This window comes from Sarcophilus harrisii, chromosome 6, assembly GCF_902635505.1.
Source record: "Sarcophilus harrisii chromosome 6, mSarHar1.11, whole genome shotgun sequence".
Lineage (NCBI taxonomy): Eukaryota > Metazoa > Chordata > Mammalia > Dasyuromorphia > Dasyuridae > Sarcophilus > Sarcophilus harrisii.
Window position 1 is genome coordinate 201,564,515 of NC_045431.1, and position 16,904 is coordinate 201,581,418.

The 16,904-nt window shown below is 35.7% G+C and overlaps 1 protein-coding gene across 1 annotated transcript; it reads left to right on the forward strand.

Annotated features, from left to right (window-relative positions):
• The first annotated feature begins 4,340 nt into the window (after positions 1 to 4,340).
• LOC116419740 (serum amyloid A protein-like) lies at positions 4,341 to 6,642 on the forward strand. The gene is made up of 4 exons (XM_031941617.1): positions 4,341 to 4,441; positions 4,907 to 5,022; positions 6,097 to 6,235; positions 6,386 to 6,642. The coding sequence occupies exons 2-4, from the start codon at positions 4,920 to 4,922 to the stop codon at positions 6,516 to 6,518; spliced, it is 375 nt and encodes a 124-aa protein (XP_031797477.1). The 5' UTR covers positions 4,341 to 4,441; positions 4,907 to 4,919; the 3' UTR covers positions 6,519 to 6,642.
• Positions 6,643 to 16,904: the final 10,262 nt, after the last annotated feature.

Here is a 16,904-nt window from a genome sequence, read left to right on the forward strand (position 1 = left end):
AGGGAACGCAGTATAGCAGTGAATATTCATGGCAACCATTTTTTGTTTGACAATGATTTAACTATTCTCCCAATGAGATTGTCAATCTGTGAAGATGGGAGATGTGTCTTATACTTCTACTGTATTCCATAAAACTTCCCACAGTCCTTTTTTTTTTTTTTTTTTTTTTTTTTTTTTTTTTTTTTTTTTTTTTGGAGGAGAAGGCTTCTACTAATGTTATTCTTTTTAAAAAGATAATAATAGCTTTTTATTTTTCAAAATGCATGGAAAAATAGTTTTCAACTTTCACCCCTGCAAAACCCTGTATTTCAAAATTTTCTCCCTCCCTCCAAAGAGGTTGATTAATTGCCATCTAAGGCAAAAGTGAAGATGTTTTCTCTCACTTCTTCCTCCTTCCTTCTTATCTACTTTTAGGGAATTTTTCCCTTAGAATTCCATTCCCTTTATAGGATATATATAGCTGGATAAATTGTAGGATACAATTTTTTCATATTCCTCTCTCCACATTTGTGAAGTCCTTCCTTTTTTGAAATAAGTGTTTAATATCTCCAAAGTTATTTGGACTGAGAGCAATCCTTTTATTCTAACCAGCTGTCCTATTAATTGTTATTACTGTGCTAAAAGAAATGATGAGTTCAATGATCTTAGAAAAACATGGTAAGATATATAAAATAATGTTTGTTTTCAAAACAACTTTGAGTGAATAAATTATTTTATCTATTATAAATACCCAAATTAACTAGAAAGGACATATGAAGAAAGATGCCATCTTCTTCTAGTGAAAGAACTGATAAATATTTTTTACATCCATACAGATATGGATGCACTTGTGAAGTTGCTTGTTTCAACCAGTTTTAGATATCACTTTTGCTTTAGCTCTCTTAAATTATTAAATTTAACTGTCCAGAAACTGCCAAAATCTTCTTAAATCTAGTTCTGTCAATTAGTGATTCACGGCTTATGTTCATTTACCAATGCACAAAGGATGCAGTGATCTGAATAGTTGGTAAAAATGTGATATAGCAAATAGAAAAGCCCATATGCCAAAGAGTATTTCACTAGAAGCCATCCTCCAAGATATTCACTCAATAATAACTACTTCTGGCATCTGCTTACACAACTAGTTATGAATTCAACTAAATGTACTATTGGCAAGTTCACATCCTTCTAGCTTATCCACAAGATATGCATCAAAGATTTTGACAAAGACTTTGGTAAAAACCTATATTTCCCTTATTTGCCAGCTGAAAAAAGGAAAGGAAATTAATCCAGCACATGACCTGTGCTTGATGAAGCCATGGTGAATGTTTCTATCTACTCCTTCTTCTGTTTGATGATCACTTGATATCATTTCAATAATATTCTTTTATTAATCTAAGCTATCCTTTTGATAATGCATTGTGAAATTTTGTCAAAAATTAAACTCAAACTCTCTGGCCCATATGGTCTAAAGCCCAACTTCTTGATTCCATCTAGGATCTTTTAACTGAATGTGGGGGTCACAAAATTATGGCTTATCACTAAACATTTACCCAGGGTTATGTAAAAATTTCTTGGCTGAAAAGGGGTCATGAGTGGAAAAAGCTTAAGAAGCCCTGTCTACAGAATTCACTATCTTTTTTTTATGATGAACATATGCAAAACATTTATCCCACCTGAATACTCTTCTATGTTATTTAAAGTTTCAAACCACCCCAACTCTCAGTTCTTTCAGCATTCCAGGATATAGTTCAACAAGACCATGTGATTTAAAGGCACTCTTTCAGTATCCCCTTATATATTAATTGGGCACCATTTCCATAGTAACCATGTATTTTACGTCCTTTCCAGTCCAAAAATCATCATTCTGAACAGAAAACACAATGAAAAATTATTTAAATATCTTTTTTCCTCTCTGCTGTCAGTTGTCATATCTATTTTTCATATCTACCCCAAAATATTGCTGCATCTTTTCTTTGATTTTGTTTTTTCCAGAAGACTTTTTCTCAAAAGTAAAAAGTTTTTTTTCTGGATTGATCTTCTGTTGTTCTGGAAACACCATAATAAAGTGGGTGCTTGTGCTATTTTAGAATGCTGCAAGACCCCTAGTTGTCTGAGAGATGAATAAATCCCTTAGCTGTCATTTCAGATTGACCCAACAACTTTTTCTAGTCATTCTCATTGCCTAATCTAGTGCACATCTTATATTTATTGTAATATAAGATGTGCATCAGAATAGGTAACAACTCTTGTCTCAACGTTTTTAACAACTCATGGGGTTGGAAGTTTATTTTATTTCTTTTTTTTAAGTCAAGTTCAAAATGAACATGTAAAGGTTTCAGTTGAAAAAAAAATGCCTTCTGAGAGCAACTGATTTGCTAGGGTCACTCACTCCTTTCTAAAAAGGCCTGTTGAAGACTCTTGGCTAACCTTTGGCCCTGCTAGCAAAATGTAAATAAACAAATGTTTAATTACTTTCAGTAAGACAGAAAACTAAAGGTTTATTGTGTCACTATTCCAGCTCTTGCCAAGGCTGGAGTTAGGGTATATGGGCCCAGGTGGTGAATAGCGAAAGCCCTAATGATTCCATTTCAGGAAAGGGTAAAAGTCCAAGAAAGGTCAGCAGATCTCAATAATGGGCACCAAAGAAAGAGAACATGGTGAATAAAAGACTAAAATCTGAGAACTTCATCCCTTGATATTTCATTATCAGATGGAAAAATGCAAATAATAGACCAATATTATTGATAATAACAATGTTGATGCAACGTGCTGATGCACTGTCAGAACTAATAAGCTATTCAAAAATTGCCCATTAAGGTCAAATAGGGTTTAAACTCATGAAACAATGACAGTTTAATATGTCTGAGAAAGCAATACAAATTATACAGAAACACCAATCATGATTTTTTTCTGTTTGCTTTCCTTGACCTGAAATAAACCTATTACTTCCCTGAATCAGAACTTTGAAACAGACACTGGCAACAAAAATCTAGGCTGTCTCAAATAATGAAGTTTATAGCTTATGTCCATTGAGGCAATAAGCCAGAGAAGTGAAAATGTTCCTGGTACTGGCAAAAACAAAAACAAAAGCCTTTTCATTAAAACATAGTATTTGGTTGTGGTTTTCAGAAAATAAAATGATGTTGAAATGCAAAGAGAGTTAGCCAATATGAGGAAACCGACCTTTTTGAAACTGATGCTCTTCATCATTGAAATGCAAGTTTCAGGGGAACAATCCTGCGAGTTGTGTCTAAGTCATGCAGAAAGAAGGTAGAGTGACCTAGATGGACCCCAAAGTGCCAGGACTGGAAGGAGATTAAAGGCAGTGGCCAGATCAGAGACTTGAAAGTGATAAGGAAATACAGAGAGCATGTGAAGCACTTTGAAGCTTTTCCACAAGTGGGAGAAATAAGAGCCAGCATTAGGGAATCAGGCCTTTATTAAGAGGTATGGCCAAGCTCAGGAGCCAAGGATGGCCTTCCTTCCTTCCAGCGCTGTCTGAACTGATTGCACCATTTTCCAATTCCTGCTTGAAATTAGAATATGCAGCTGACACATACCTTCCTCTCCCAGTCCCTCTGCATTAAAGTTTTTATTGACCACATCCCCTCTGGGAACTCAATGGTGCTACTGGGCCCTGGAGCCCATGATTAACTTGGTGCTATTGATAACCACAACCACTCTCATGACCAGGAGTAATCACAGTTAGAGCCACATGGAAGGGAGGGCATTTTATCTGGGTCTCCAAGGATGTTCTAGACAGGGAGGAGGGAATTTCCAGAGATATGACAAGAGGAAAGGTCCAGGCACTGGAATATGCACATTGCATTATGAGGGATGGTGGGATTGGGGAGCACATCCAGATGGCCTAAAAAATGGGAAACCAAGTTTTGGGTTTAGGTTTACTTATGGGCTCAGACTATGGAGGCTGAATCCTTATCAAAAATGATCCACAACCAGAGATTTTTATATAGTGACTTCCAGCTCATGGAACTCTGCTTCCTCAGGAAGATGAAGAACTTGATAAAGCCTATCTCCCTCCCCCCAAGAGATTAAAAAGTGGACCACAATCACTGCAATTAAATAACAGAAATGGAAGGTGGAATAGTACAATCTAATATTTTATTAATATTAACATAAGAAAAATATTGATATTTTGATATTTTTATTTGGTATTGATAAAATGCAAGTCTAACTAAAAATTGAGAAACTGAAATTTGAAGAAAATATGCAAATGTTTTTTTAAAAAAGTCAAGAAATCAAAGATTTTGGTTGTGCAATTTGGAAAGATGCCAGTGTGGGAATCTCCAAAATTTCAGTGTTCTGTTTTTGAAGCTGGCTTCCTATTGGTTCCTTTGAATAATGGACTGGGATAAATAACAGCCCTTTCCTCCACTAAAGAGCTGCAGTCTCCCCTCAGCTTCCCTACAGATCAGGAAGGAAGAGAGAGAACACACAGGTGAGTTCAAATCTCCATGAGGCATTTTCCTCTTCTATTCTCAATAGATCCTTTTCTTTTTTCAACTTGATTTAAAGATCCTCATGAGCAGGAACCATGTTTCATGATTCCTTAGCATTAGCAACAAAAAAGGCTCTCAATAAATGGCATGCCAAATGGCTCAGTGAGCCTCTGTTGGACAGCATGAAATGGGGAACAAAGTCTAGTGAATTTAGCAATGACCCCAATAAGCTAATGGAAATATGTCTCTCTCAGAGTTGGCTCATAGTGGGTGGTAAAAATGGGTGAAGGGTGAGAAAGAATTTTCCATAAGGTGTTTCTAGATTTTCCAAATGCCAAATAATTGTAATTTAAATGAAAACAAAAGAAAATGAGAAAGTAGGCTCTTTGGTCTTAAAATATTTGTCACAGGGGAAGTGATGGGCTTTGCTGTCTCTCCCTGATTATCTTCTTCCTAAACTACAGCCCATCTGACCAGATGAAGCTCATCACGGTCATCCTCCTCTTCTCTGTGCTCTACTGTGTTCAGAGCAAAAATTGGTTTACAGATTCTGCAAGATTCCTAAAGGAGGCTGGTCAAGGTAAGCTCTGTCTGTAAAAACATGAGCTCTTTCAGTATCCCCTTATATATTAATTGGGCACCATTTCCACAGTAACCATGCCATTTTTCCAGTCTTAATATTTATCAAGGTGCCAGGGAAATCCAGAGGAGTTGCGTTCATATTCTGCTTCTGAAACCACTGGCTCTGTGATCCTGGGCAAATCACCTAACCTTTGAGTGCCCAGACACCTCTCCAAGATGAAGGTCTAGAGCAGGTGCCAGTCTTTGTGAAAGAGAATTTCCCATAACAAGTTCCCCACTGGGAACAATGACTGGACAATCCAAGCCAGAGCCTCGGTGCTTCAGGGCTTGGTAGTATCAGTATCCGAGTTTATCAGGTGGGCTCTGCTGCCCAGCTTAAAAAAGAGGACCACCAGGATGGGCTTGTGTTCTACACAAAAGCAGGCCTCTTCTCTGAAAAAGACCAAGGGCAGGAATGGAGAGAAGTTGCAATGAAATACAGAACCTTGTACCAGGGCAGCGGAAGGTTTTGGGCAAATGGGGTCGACCCTAAATGCAAAGAGTCTATAGTTCCATACACCAGCCATACAGGTTATAATGAAGAGATAGATTAAGCTACAGATGGATACTGGTCAATATTTTTTGTTGTTTTTAATTAAGCCTTTTATTTTCAAAATATACACATGGATAATTTTCAACCCGTTCAATATTTAAACAGGGGCAAAAATGACAAATTTTGAATTGTATTTTCAAATTCAGTGTTAGAAATGCTAAGTTTCATTTTTTTTAGTAATGTAGGTAATCTATTTCTATGAGTATCATCAAACTAGGGAGAGGCAGCCAGGAACTAGGGAGAGCCCAGGAAGATCAATCTTTTTTTTTTTCCCTGAGGCAATTGAGGTTAAATGACTTGCCCAATATCACACAGCCAGGACTGTTAAGTGTCTGAGGCCAGATTTAACCTCGGGTTCTCCTGACTTCAGGGATAGTACTCTGTCCACTATTCCAACTAGCTACCCCAATACCAATCTTTAAATCTGAATTTATATGATTGGTCCACCTTCCAGTTTGACTCAAGGAAGTCTTTTTCTAGGTGCTAGGGACATGTGGAGGGCCTATCGTGACATGCGTGAAGCGAATTTTAAAAATTCAGACAAGTACTTTCATGCTCGTGGGAACTATGATGCTGCCCGGAGAGGACCTGGTGGGGCTTGGGCAGCCAAAGTGATCAGGTAATCAATCCCCATGTCAGCTTTCCTTGAATATGCAGAAGATGAAAGTCCATAAAAACTCACTATGGGATGATATTTCCTTCTCCTTTTCCATATATCCCCTAATACAAAATCTGTTGCTTCATCTATTTTCTACCTTCTGTTTTCCAGTGATGGCCGAGAATCATTGCAATTTGGCAGCAGTGGCAAAGACTCTGATGCAGACCAATTTGCAAATGAATGGGGCAGGAGTGGCAAAGACCCCAATCATTTCAGGCCCCGTGGTCTGGACCCCAAATACTGAGATGACTTGTTCCCTCCTCTTTTCCCCTCCCTGCCCTACTTTCTGTGCCACCTGGATGGAGCATCTGCTCTCTCTGTTTTAGACTCATGCTTTGTCTTCAATAAACATCCAAGCAAAGAATGAAGCTGTTTTGTTCTATGTGTGATGAGCTTGACAATGGTCGGGAAGCAAAGAGAGCAATGGGGGAGGACTGGAAAAATTGTGAGAATCCTAGAAACCAAAGTTTGCTTCAAATGTAATGAATGAGTCTGTGGTGTGACTTTTCTGGGATTAGTTGAAACAGAATATTGGTGGAAATCATGAAAAGTAAGGAATAGAGACTTCCTTAGAGATAGGAAAATGAAAGAGGATAAAGGAATTGGGTTCTTCAGAATCACAATGAAAAATCTGGATTTGAGATTTTATAGAAAGATATTAGAAATACATAGTTTGGGACAGCTAGATGCCACAGTGGATAGAGCACAGACCTGGGAGTTAGGAGGCCCTGAGTTCAAATGTGACCTCAGACACTTAACACTTACCCTGTGTGAGTCTGCACAAGTCTTTTAACCCTTATTGCTTTGCAAAAAAAAATAAAAGCAAAACAAAACAGAAACCCACAATATTTCTAACTTCCCCTTAACTCCGGAAAGATCAGAAATTTAATAGTGATCTATTTTTTATTTTTTCATATTATTTAAATTGCCAGTTTTATTTATTGGAAAGGGAGGAAGAAATAGTTCCTGATAATTGCTTTCATTTCTTCCTCATTGGTTAGGAATTCACTTTTTTCCCCAGTTTTGACATTATTGATCAGACTTGATATTCTCCTCGGTCTACGTTTTCCAGGACACTATTCTCTCTCTCAGTTCTCTCAGTCCTTCTCTCCTCAGTCTGTTTGCTGGACCCTCTTCCCATGGCTGTCCCTCAGGTCCCACATCTGTTCTGTGCTCTCTATTCTTCTCCCTCCAGACTACTTCATTTGGGGATCTCATCACATCCTTTAAATTTAATTATCATCCCTGTGCTGATGATTCTCAACTCTACATTTCCTGCCCTAATCTCTCTCCAATGTCCCATCTCTTGCTACCTTTTAAACACCTATAAGCCATATCCTAAATGGCCTAATTCTAAAATTGAACTCATTATTTTCCCCTCAAACCCTCCATCCTTTCAAAATTTCCTATGACCATCAGGGGCAGCACCACCCGTGCTCCCAGTTGAGGGGTTTACCTTGACATTTCACCATCCCTCACACCCTCTATCCGATGTCACAAAAGCCTATTGATTTTTACCTTTGCAGCATCTCTCAGGGACGCCCCCTTCTCTCCTCTGACCCTGCCATCTTTAAATACTTAAAGCCTCCGGCGCCGGTCTTTATCATTTCACGCCTGGACAACTGCAATAGCGATGGTCAGTCCGTCTGCCCCAACCCTGGCTTTACTCCAACCCATTCTCCTTTCGGCTGCCGAAGTGATTCTCTAAAGCCAAGCTCCAAATATGTCGCCACTTTCTCTGTCCGCCCCAAAGTTTGCCTCCAAAAACAAAGAGGAAATTCTGTTTGTCATTCAACGCCCCCTATTACCTAGCCCAGTCATACCTTTGCCAGTTTTCTTACACTTTACTTTGTCACATATTCTTCCATTCAGTGTCACTTTCTGCTCTTCTTCAAACAATCTATTCCATCTCCTGATTCTGGGCATTTTCTTTGTCCCCTATGCCTGGAATGATTTCCCTCCTCATCTCTTCCTAGCTTTCTTCAAATCACAACTAAAATCCCACTTTCCATATGAAGTCATTCCCAATCCCTCTTAATTCTAGTTACCTTTTTCTCTTGATGATTTACTATTTATCCTGTCTGCAGTTTGGTTGTATAAATGTCCTTGCTTCTTCTTTACTCTATTAGATTGTGGGCTCCTCCATTTTTTTCTCTTCTTTTTCCTTCATGCCTGACCTTTCTATTTGTCACAGTGTAAGACATGTTTCTGGACCCAGCACAGATATGTACTCTCCCGGAAAATCATTTTGTATGTATTTTGTATTTATAAGTTTAGAGCCACAATGGCCCAGTACAGGTGAAATTAATATTCAAGTATTGTTCACTCTTTTCCACTGTTCCCTTCTTATTGTCTAAACTCTTCTTTGTTCATTCCATTTAAGATAATTTCCCTCATTCTTTTTCCCAAAGCAGGACTCACCCAACATTCCATTTTTCTTTTGAGATCAAACACTCTCAGATCCTCTGATTAAACTCCCTCTTTGAGTGCTGGTCACAATCCAGTTCTAAGGGACTATATCATCTACTAATATAAGAATATAAACTTTTTAGGTCCTTATGATATCTCTCATGTTTCCCTTTTATTCTTCATTTGATTTCTATATTTGTATTTCAAATTTTCTTCTCAAAATTGCTCTTTTCATCAAGAATGCTTGGAAGTCTTCTAATTCCTCAATAATTCATTTTCTCCCTATAGGATTATATTCAGTTTTGCTGTAGGTTATTTTTGAGTGCAGTCTTAGATCTTTTACTTTTGGAATATTCTATTCTAAGCTCTCTGCTTCTTGATAATTATGATTGCTAAAATGTATGTGATTCCAATTGTGGCCCCTCAGTACTTGAATTTTTTTTTCTGTTTGCTTGTAGTTTTTTTTTTTCCCCTTGGAATGTAAGTTCTGAATTTTTGTTATAATATGGTTTTCAGGCTCCTTTTTTTAGTTCATGGTTTTCATGTAGGCCAAAATGATTCTTAAATCTTCTCTCTTCAATCTGTTTTCCAGATCACTTGTTTTTCTAAGAGATATTTCATACTTTTTTTTATTTTTTCCCAGTCTGATTTTCTTGATTAGAATTTAGTCTAGTACATTTTCTTTTCTTTTTTCTGGTTATACATGTACACTAATTTTTCAAATATACATTTCTTTTTTATTAAAGCTTTTTATTTTCAAAACATATACATGGATACTTTTTCAACATTAATCCTTGCAAAACCTTGTGTTTCAGTTTTTCTCCCCCTTTCTACCACCCCCTTCCCTAGATGGCAAGTAATCCAATATATGTTAAACATGTTAAAATAAATGTTAAATCCAATATATACATACATATTTATACAATTATCTTGCCACATAAGAAAAATCAGATCAAAAAGGGAAAAAATGAAAAAGAAAAGAAAATTCAAACAAACAACAATAAAAAGAATGAAAATGCTCTGTTGTAATCCACATTCAGTTTCCACTCTGGGTGTGGATGGCTCTCTTCATCACTAGATCACTGGAACTGGCCTGGACTGTCTCATTGTTGAAAACAGTCATGTCCATCAGAATTGATCATGTATAATCTTGTTGTTGCTGTGTACAATGATCTCCTCGTTCTGCTCACTTCACTTAGCATCAGTTTGTGTTAAGTCTCTCCAGGCCTTTCTGAAATCATCCTGCTGGTTATTTCTTATAGAACAAGAATATTCCATAACATTCATATACCATACCTTATTCAGCCATTCTCCAACTGATGGGCTTCCACTCAGTTTCCAGTTTCTTGCCACTACAAAAAGGGCTGCTACAAACAGTTTTGCACATATTTCTTAATGAATCATATTGGGAGAGAAAAATTAAAACAAAAGGGGAAAATCACAAGAGGAAAAAAAATGAAAAATAAAAAAAAATGAACATAGCATGTGTTCATTTACATTCCATTTCCATAGTTCTCTCTCTGGATGCAGAAAGTGTTTTATATTCAAAGTTTATTCTGGTGCATTTTTTAGCTCTTTTTTGAGGAGGTATGTTGGACTGGGTAGAATCTAATGCTTCTTCTCATTCTGTCATTTTGACTTTACCTCCTAAAAATCTAATTGGGGGAAAAAATGAAACAAAAGCAAAAGCTCCAGAAATGTTCATATTGATGAAAAAAACGTAAGCAATTCCAAAGACACGCCAATTGATAGACCCTTTCAATAATAACTCAGAACTATGGATGGAGAACAGTAGAAAAAAAAATTTCAACTAAAATTTTAAAATTGCCAAAATGTGAGCATTTTAAAAACAGAAAGTTTGCACGGAATCTCAATAAAGAATAACTTCAAATTCTAATCTGCAAGTCATCTATAAATAGGCAATAGAGACTAGATGTGATTTTAATAATGTAGGGAAACCCTAGTTGGGCAAACTCTTTAACAATTCAAATTGTCATCTTCTAGACAACTTGCTATCTTAAAGGAGTACTAGAACACTGAAAGATTAATTAACAATGACCAGACTAGAACCTTCATCTTCTGGGCTTCACTACTACATGTTAGTATACTGGACCATTGTGGCTCTAAACTCATAAATACAAAATGGATACAAAATGATTTTCGGGGAAAGTACATATCTATGCCGTTTGTTAACAATAGAATAAGAGGTTTGTTGTGTCTAATTTTCTGACTTCATTTGGGGTTCTCTTGGCAAAGACACTGGAGTAGTTTCCCCCTTACTTTTTCAGTTCATTTTACAGATGAGGAAACTGAGGCAGACAGGGTTAAATGACTAATCCAGGGTCATACAACTCTTAAGTGTCTCAGGCCAGATTTAAACTCAGGAAGAGTTTTTTTGTTGTCAAGCCCAGTGCTCTATTCATTGCACCACCTAGCTGCTCCAGAATAAGGGTTACATAAGGTATAAAGAAAGGGGGGAAAGAGTAGAATATAGGCAAAGGAGGGATGTAACCCACCTGGTTCCCAGTGAGGGATTGGGGAAATGCAGGAGTCCAAAGATTCTGAATGAAGCCAGGGCCAACACAGTGGACAAGGGAATATAGATGTGATTATCAACTTCTGAAAAAGAGAGTTGGAAAGCAGGTAGATAGGCTTGGTGGCAGATCAGATATCCAGTTCTGGTATTATCTTTTGGCCAAGGCAGGGTTTGGGAGAGTTCAGGGGCCAGGCTGGTTTTAGAAGGGTAAGGCTCTTTGGAGGTGCTCCCCGGGAGGTCAGCACAGCCCTTCACTGGAACTCACTTCAATTCGGATGAGTTAATATCCATAAAGTGCTTTGCAAACCTTAAAGCCTTACATAATTGTTATCTATTAGTATTCTTAAATAACCTTTTTTTTTGGAGAGTGAGCAGGGGGGAGAAGGAAAGAACCAGGAGCATCTTTGACCAGTGAATAGTCTGAAAAGGGAGGAATATTAGAATAGATATCCAGGACATTTGGTGTTGGAAGGTTTATTCAAATGACTGTTGAAGACTATAAGAATGATGGCCAGGAATGAGGTAGAGAAAAAAATAGTATTTCAGGGAACAATGTTATTTTTCTAACTTTTTTTCTGAATAGTATTTTATTTTTCCAATTACATGTAAAGATGGTTTTCAACTTTCATTTTTGTAAAACTTTGTGATCTACAGCAAGAATAGGTGATGAATAACTATGAAATAATTGGTTCTTCTCAATGGTTCAGTGATCCAAAGCAATCCCAATAGACTTTGGACAGGAAATGCCATCTGCATCCAGAAAAAGAACTATGGAGATTGAATGTAAATCACCACATGCTATATTTACTTCTTTTTTTCTGTTTTTTTTCTCTCCCATGGTTTTTTCCTTTTTGCTCTGATTTTTCTCTCCCAATATAATTCATAAAGCAATGTATATTAAAAAGAAATAAGTTTAGAAAAGACTTTTGTGTTCAAAATTTTTCTCCCTCCCTTCTTTACCTTTCCCTTCCCTAAGACAGCAAGCAATCTGATATAGATTGTAATGTATAATCATTTTTAACATATTTCCATAGTTGTCATGTTGTGAAAGAAAAATAATAACAAAAAAGAAAAACCAAAGGAAAGAAAAAAAGAAAACAAAAAAAAGGTAAAAATAGTATGCATTGATTTGCATTCAGTCTCCATATCTCTGAATGTAGATGGCATTTTCCAACCAAGTCTATTGAAATTGTCTGGGATCACTGTATTGCTGAGAAGAGCTATCAATGATATAATTGATCATCACATAATCTTGAAGTAGCAATGTTATTGAAAAAATGCATAGAGTAACCAGATTGTGGGCAGATAACAGCAATGATGGAGAAATTATAATATGGAGGCATTTCTTAAAACCCAAAGTGTAGAGGCCATCAAGGAATGGTAGAGAAATGTTCAAGAAGTGACCGTGTGGAATAAGGAATTGCAAGGGAAGTGTCATCCTCAGAGAGGAGTAGGGCTTTATTCAGGTAATGTTAATTGAAATTACTATTCAATTCACTCAAGTTGTTTATTCTTTTTGCTCAAAGAGGAACAAAATCATAATCTGAGGAGGTCAATGTATAGTGTGTCCAGCTGTGGCGGATCAGACCAATATAAGCTAGGAAGACTACTACAGGCCAGGCACAAATAGTCTATTTGACCATTTGGGAGGGAGATGTCTATAAATTTGTGCATCTCATGTTTTTTGAGCTACCACAGTTTTGCTTTGCTCATACAGCGGGGTGCCTTCTTAGTTGCAGCATGCCATGCTGGACAATCCTGTGCCAGTGTCTCTCACATCTCACAATTAGCACCTAAAAAAAAAGCTTTCCCACTAAATACAGGAAATTAGCAAGAACTTGAACTCTCCTTACTTTTATTCAATGTAGTTCTAGAAATACCAGCAATAGCAATGAGAAAGAAAAAGAAATTAAAAACATAAAGATAGGGGGAAAGGAAAAAGAATTTTATCTATTTACTGATGACATGATGGTTTATTAAAAATTTCTAGAGAATCAAAAAACATACTGAGAAAATTAATAGCTTTATCCATGTTGCAGTTTTCAAAATAAACCCACAAAATCAATGACATTTCTAACAAAATCCAAGAGACAATAATGGAAAGGGAAATCTCGTTGCAAAAATTTCAGAATCTGTAACATAAATTGAATCTCAGCCTACCAAAGCACACAAAATATTTTCAAAGTGCTCCTTAAAGATATAAGAAAATAAGATTTAATGTTTGCACATATTGGGTTTAATATATATTTTAACATGTATAACCTATATTGGATTACTTGCCATCTAGGGGAGCAGGGGAAGAAGGGGGAAATCTGAAACACAAGGCCATGCAAGGGTCAATGTTGAAAAATTATCAATGCATATGTTTTGAAAATAAAAATCTGTAATAAAAAAAGGAAATAATATTTGAATAACCATAAAGATAGTGCTCACGACTGAGCTGTGTCAATATAATAAAAATGTAATACTACCAAAGTTAATTTATAATTTTAATTCCACAAAACCACTCAAATTTTCAAAAGCATTCTTCACAGAATTCAATAATAATACAATTCATTTAAGAAATAAAAGATATGGACTATCAAAGGAAATCATGAAAAAAAGGAATAACACTTCTAGAACTTAAACTGAATTATGAAGCAATAATCATCCAAACCATTGCTATCAGTTAAAAAATAAAATAGGTCAATGGAACAGAAGAGACAAAGAGGAATCAGAAATAAGAGAGTTCAATAACTAAGTATTCAGTTGACTGGAAACCTTAAATTACTTAGGAAAGAACTCCCTGTTTGATGAAAATTGCCTTGAAAACTGGAAATCAGGCTGGAAGAAGTCAAGTTTAGACCAGCATTTACACTCTATTGAACAAGAATAATTTGGAGAATGGATGAACAACTTACAGTATATAAATGTGATAGAATACTGCTGTAAATTCATATATGTGTAATGAGCAACCAGGATTCCAGGAGATTAATGATGAAATATAATATCCATCTTCTAATATAGAAGTGAGGGACTCACAGAGTAGAAAGAGATAAATATTTATTTGGACATGGTCAATGTGAAATTTTGTTTTGACTGTTTATAATGGGTTGTATTTTTCTTGTATTCTCATTGGGGAGTGAAGTAGAAGGGAAGAAGATGGATCTTGGTTAATTAAACGATAAAGTCTTTTTTGTCCGTTTGCTTGTTTCTTTTTTTTTAAGATCAAGGTATGTCAAACTAATTAGTTTCCTTTTTTTATACTGATAGTTATTAAAATATATATATTACACCTACTATGTGTTCCAAGTACTATTTTAACTAAATTCTGGGAAAACAAAGAAAGGCAAAAAGTAATCCCTGAACTTGGGAAGCTCATAGATAACATACAAACAACTACATACACACAAGTTATAAATAACATGAACTGGAGATAATCAACAGAGGGAAGACACTGGAATTAAGGGAGACTAGGGAAGTCTTCCTGTACACAGTGGGATTTTATGTTTCTCCTTATTTATTTAAAAGTTAAATACAAAGTAGAAAAAGAAGAAACACTTTGCCATGTGCATAAGAGAACATAGGAAAAGATTCAAAATATGAAACAATAAATTTTGCCCCAAGAAAGTCTATATAATAAATACCGCACATTGTATTCAGAATTGTCCATCTTTTCTTTGCTTCTCTGTAGGTTTTCTTTTGTTCTCTGCCATATACTTATTTTATTCCTCCCTTTTTTCTCTCCTTCTTCCTCTAAGAAGGTTATAGTTAAGCATGAATATTGTTACATGAACATATACATATATACATATACATTTCTCTCTCTCTCTCTATATATATATATCCTTATACATAGATATCTATAATATACACACATATACACATGTACATCCCTGTTTCTCTGAACTTGGATAACACCTTCCTTCATAAATTCAAGTCTTTCAATATTTTTCTAATACCATCAATTCGCCATTTCCAAAGCAATATTCCAACTTTATACTATCTAGCTATTTTAAATAGTCTAAAACAATACTGATTAATATGACTGACAAATAATGTAGTTTCCCTAGTTTTTTCTCTTTTGACGAAATTTATTTTAGTTTTCTGATCTTTCTGATGTTTGTATCTCTGATTTCCTATCCCTTCTTACTCCACTGATTTACTTCTAACTGCTATCTTGCCTTCCTAATGCTTAACTTACTCTCCTTCCAAGGAACCTTCCCTTAACCTCTCCCCCCCCCCCCCAACCTTTTCTTTCCTTCTTTATCTCATTCTCATGAATTTTACACATATTATCCCATTCCTGTTAATCATCATACCCTTCTAGACTATCCCTCTTTATCCTATCCCTTCACCCCCTTATTTCTTAGTAAATAAGAAAAAATATTCCCTTTTAAATACATATTTTGTTCTCTCTTTAACCCAGGTCTGACGTGAGTAGAATTTCCCTTTAAAATCCTTTCCTTATCCTCTCCCCATTTTTTAGCCCCTTAGCTTATTACTTTCTGAATTTAGAAGACTTTTATACCCTTCTAAATATATAGGTATTGTTCCTTCTTTAACCCATTCCTGATGAGAGTAGGATTCCAGAACTTCCTTCCCCATCTAGTTCCTGTGTCAGTTCTTCCTCTTGCGCCTCATTCATATAATTATTCTTCTCCTTTTCCTACATAATTTTGCTTTTTAGAATCACATCATATTTAGCTCTACCCCAATCTTTCTTTCAAACTACCCAATTATTAATGTCAATCTTAGGTATGTGATTTACATTTCTATTTATAAAACATAAGCAATCTGTCCTTATTGAGCTCCTTGTAATTAGTCTTTGATATATACCTTATATTTCTCTTGGATGTCAGATGTCAAATTTTTTATTAAGTTCAAGTCTTTTTGCAACAAAATCTTCAAAGTCTAGCAATTCACTGTTCTTTTTTCCCCATTCAAGATTATGCCGAACTTTCTGGAGTGTATTTCGGCTACAACCTTAGTTCTTTTGCTCTTTACTCAGTTCCAAGACCTGGAATCATCTTTTAATGTAATCATTGCTAGGCCTTGTATGATTCTAATTGTGATTCTCTCATATTTGAAATGTTTTTTTCCCTTATTGTTCGAACTATTTTCTCCTTGACCTGTGGGTTTTGGAATTTGACCATGATGTTCCTATAAGTTTTCCTTATAGAATCTCTTACAGGTGGTGAATGGTGAATTTTTTCTATTTTTACTTTCCCTTCTTGTTCTAATACTTCAGGACAATGTTTTAAAATTTCTTGTATTATTGTGTCAAGATTCTTTTTTTAACCACAGCTTTTAAGTAATTCAGTTTTTATATTGTTTTCTCTTCTTGATCTGTTCTCCAGATTAGCTATTTTTCTTATGAGCTGTCTCATGTTCTCTTCTATTTTGTCATTCTTTATATTGTTTTATTATTTCTTGAGAACCAATTCTAGCTCTCAAGTCATTTTCTTCTTTAAGATTCTGGTGACTTTCTTTTCATAATCTTCTTATTTTTCCTGGATTGGTTTTAAAAAAATTTTTTTCCTCCATCTCTCTTCATTTGATTTTTAAAGTCATTTTGGAGTTCTTCTATGAATTCTTTTTTGGGCAGGTGGCCATTCAGCATACTCTTTGGAGTAGGAAAGGCTTTTTTTTTGGCTTCAGTATCCTCCTTTAAAGATGAACCCCAGCCCTCTCTATTTCCATATT

Coding starts and splice junctions, on each gene's coding strand:
- LOC116419740 (XM_031941617.1), top strand. CDS start 4,920: ATGAAGCTCATCACGGTCATCCTCCTCTTCTCTGTGCTCTACTGTGTT. Junction 5,023..6,096: donor CCTAAAGGAGGCTGGTCAAG/GTAAGCTCTGTC, acceptor GTCTTTTTCTAG/GTGCTAGGGACATGTGGAGG. Junction 6,236..6,385: donor TGGGCAGCCAAAGTGATCAG/GTAATCAATCCC, acceptor TCTGTTTTCCAG/TGATGGCCGAGAATCATTGC.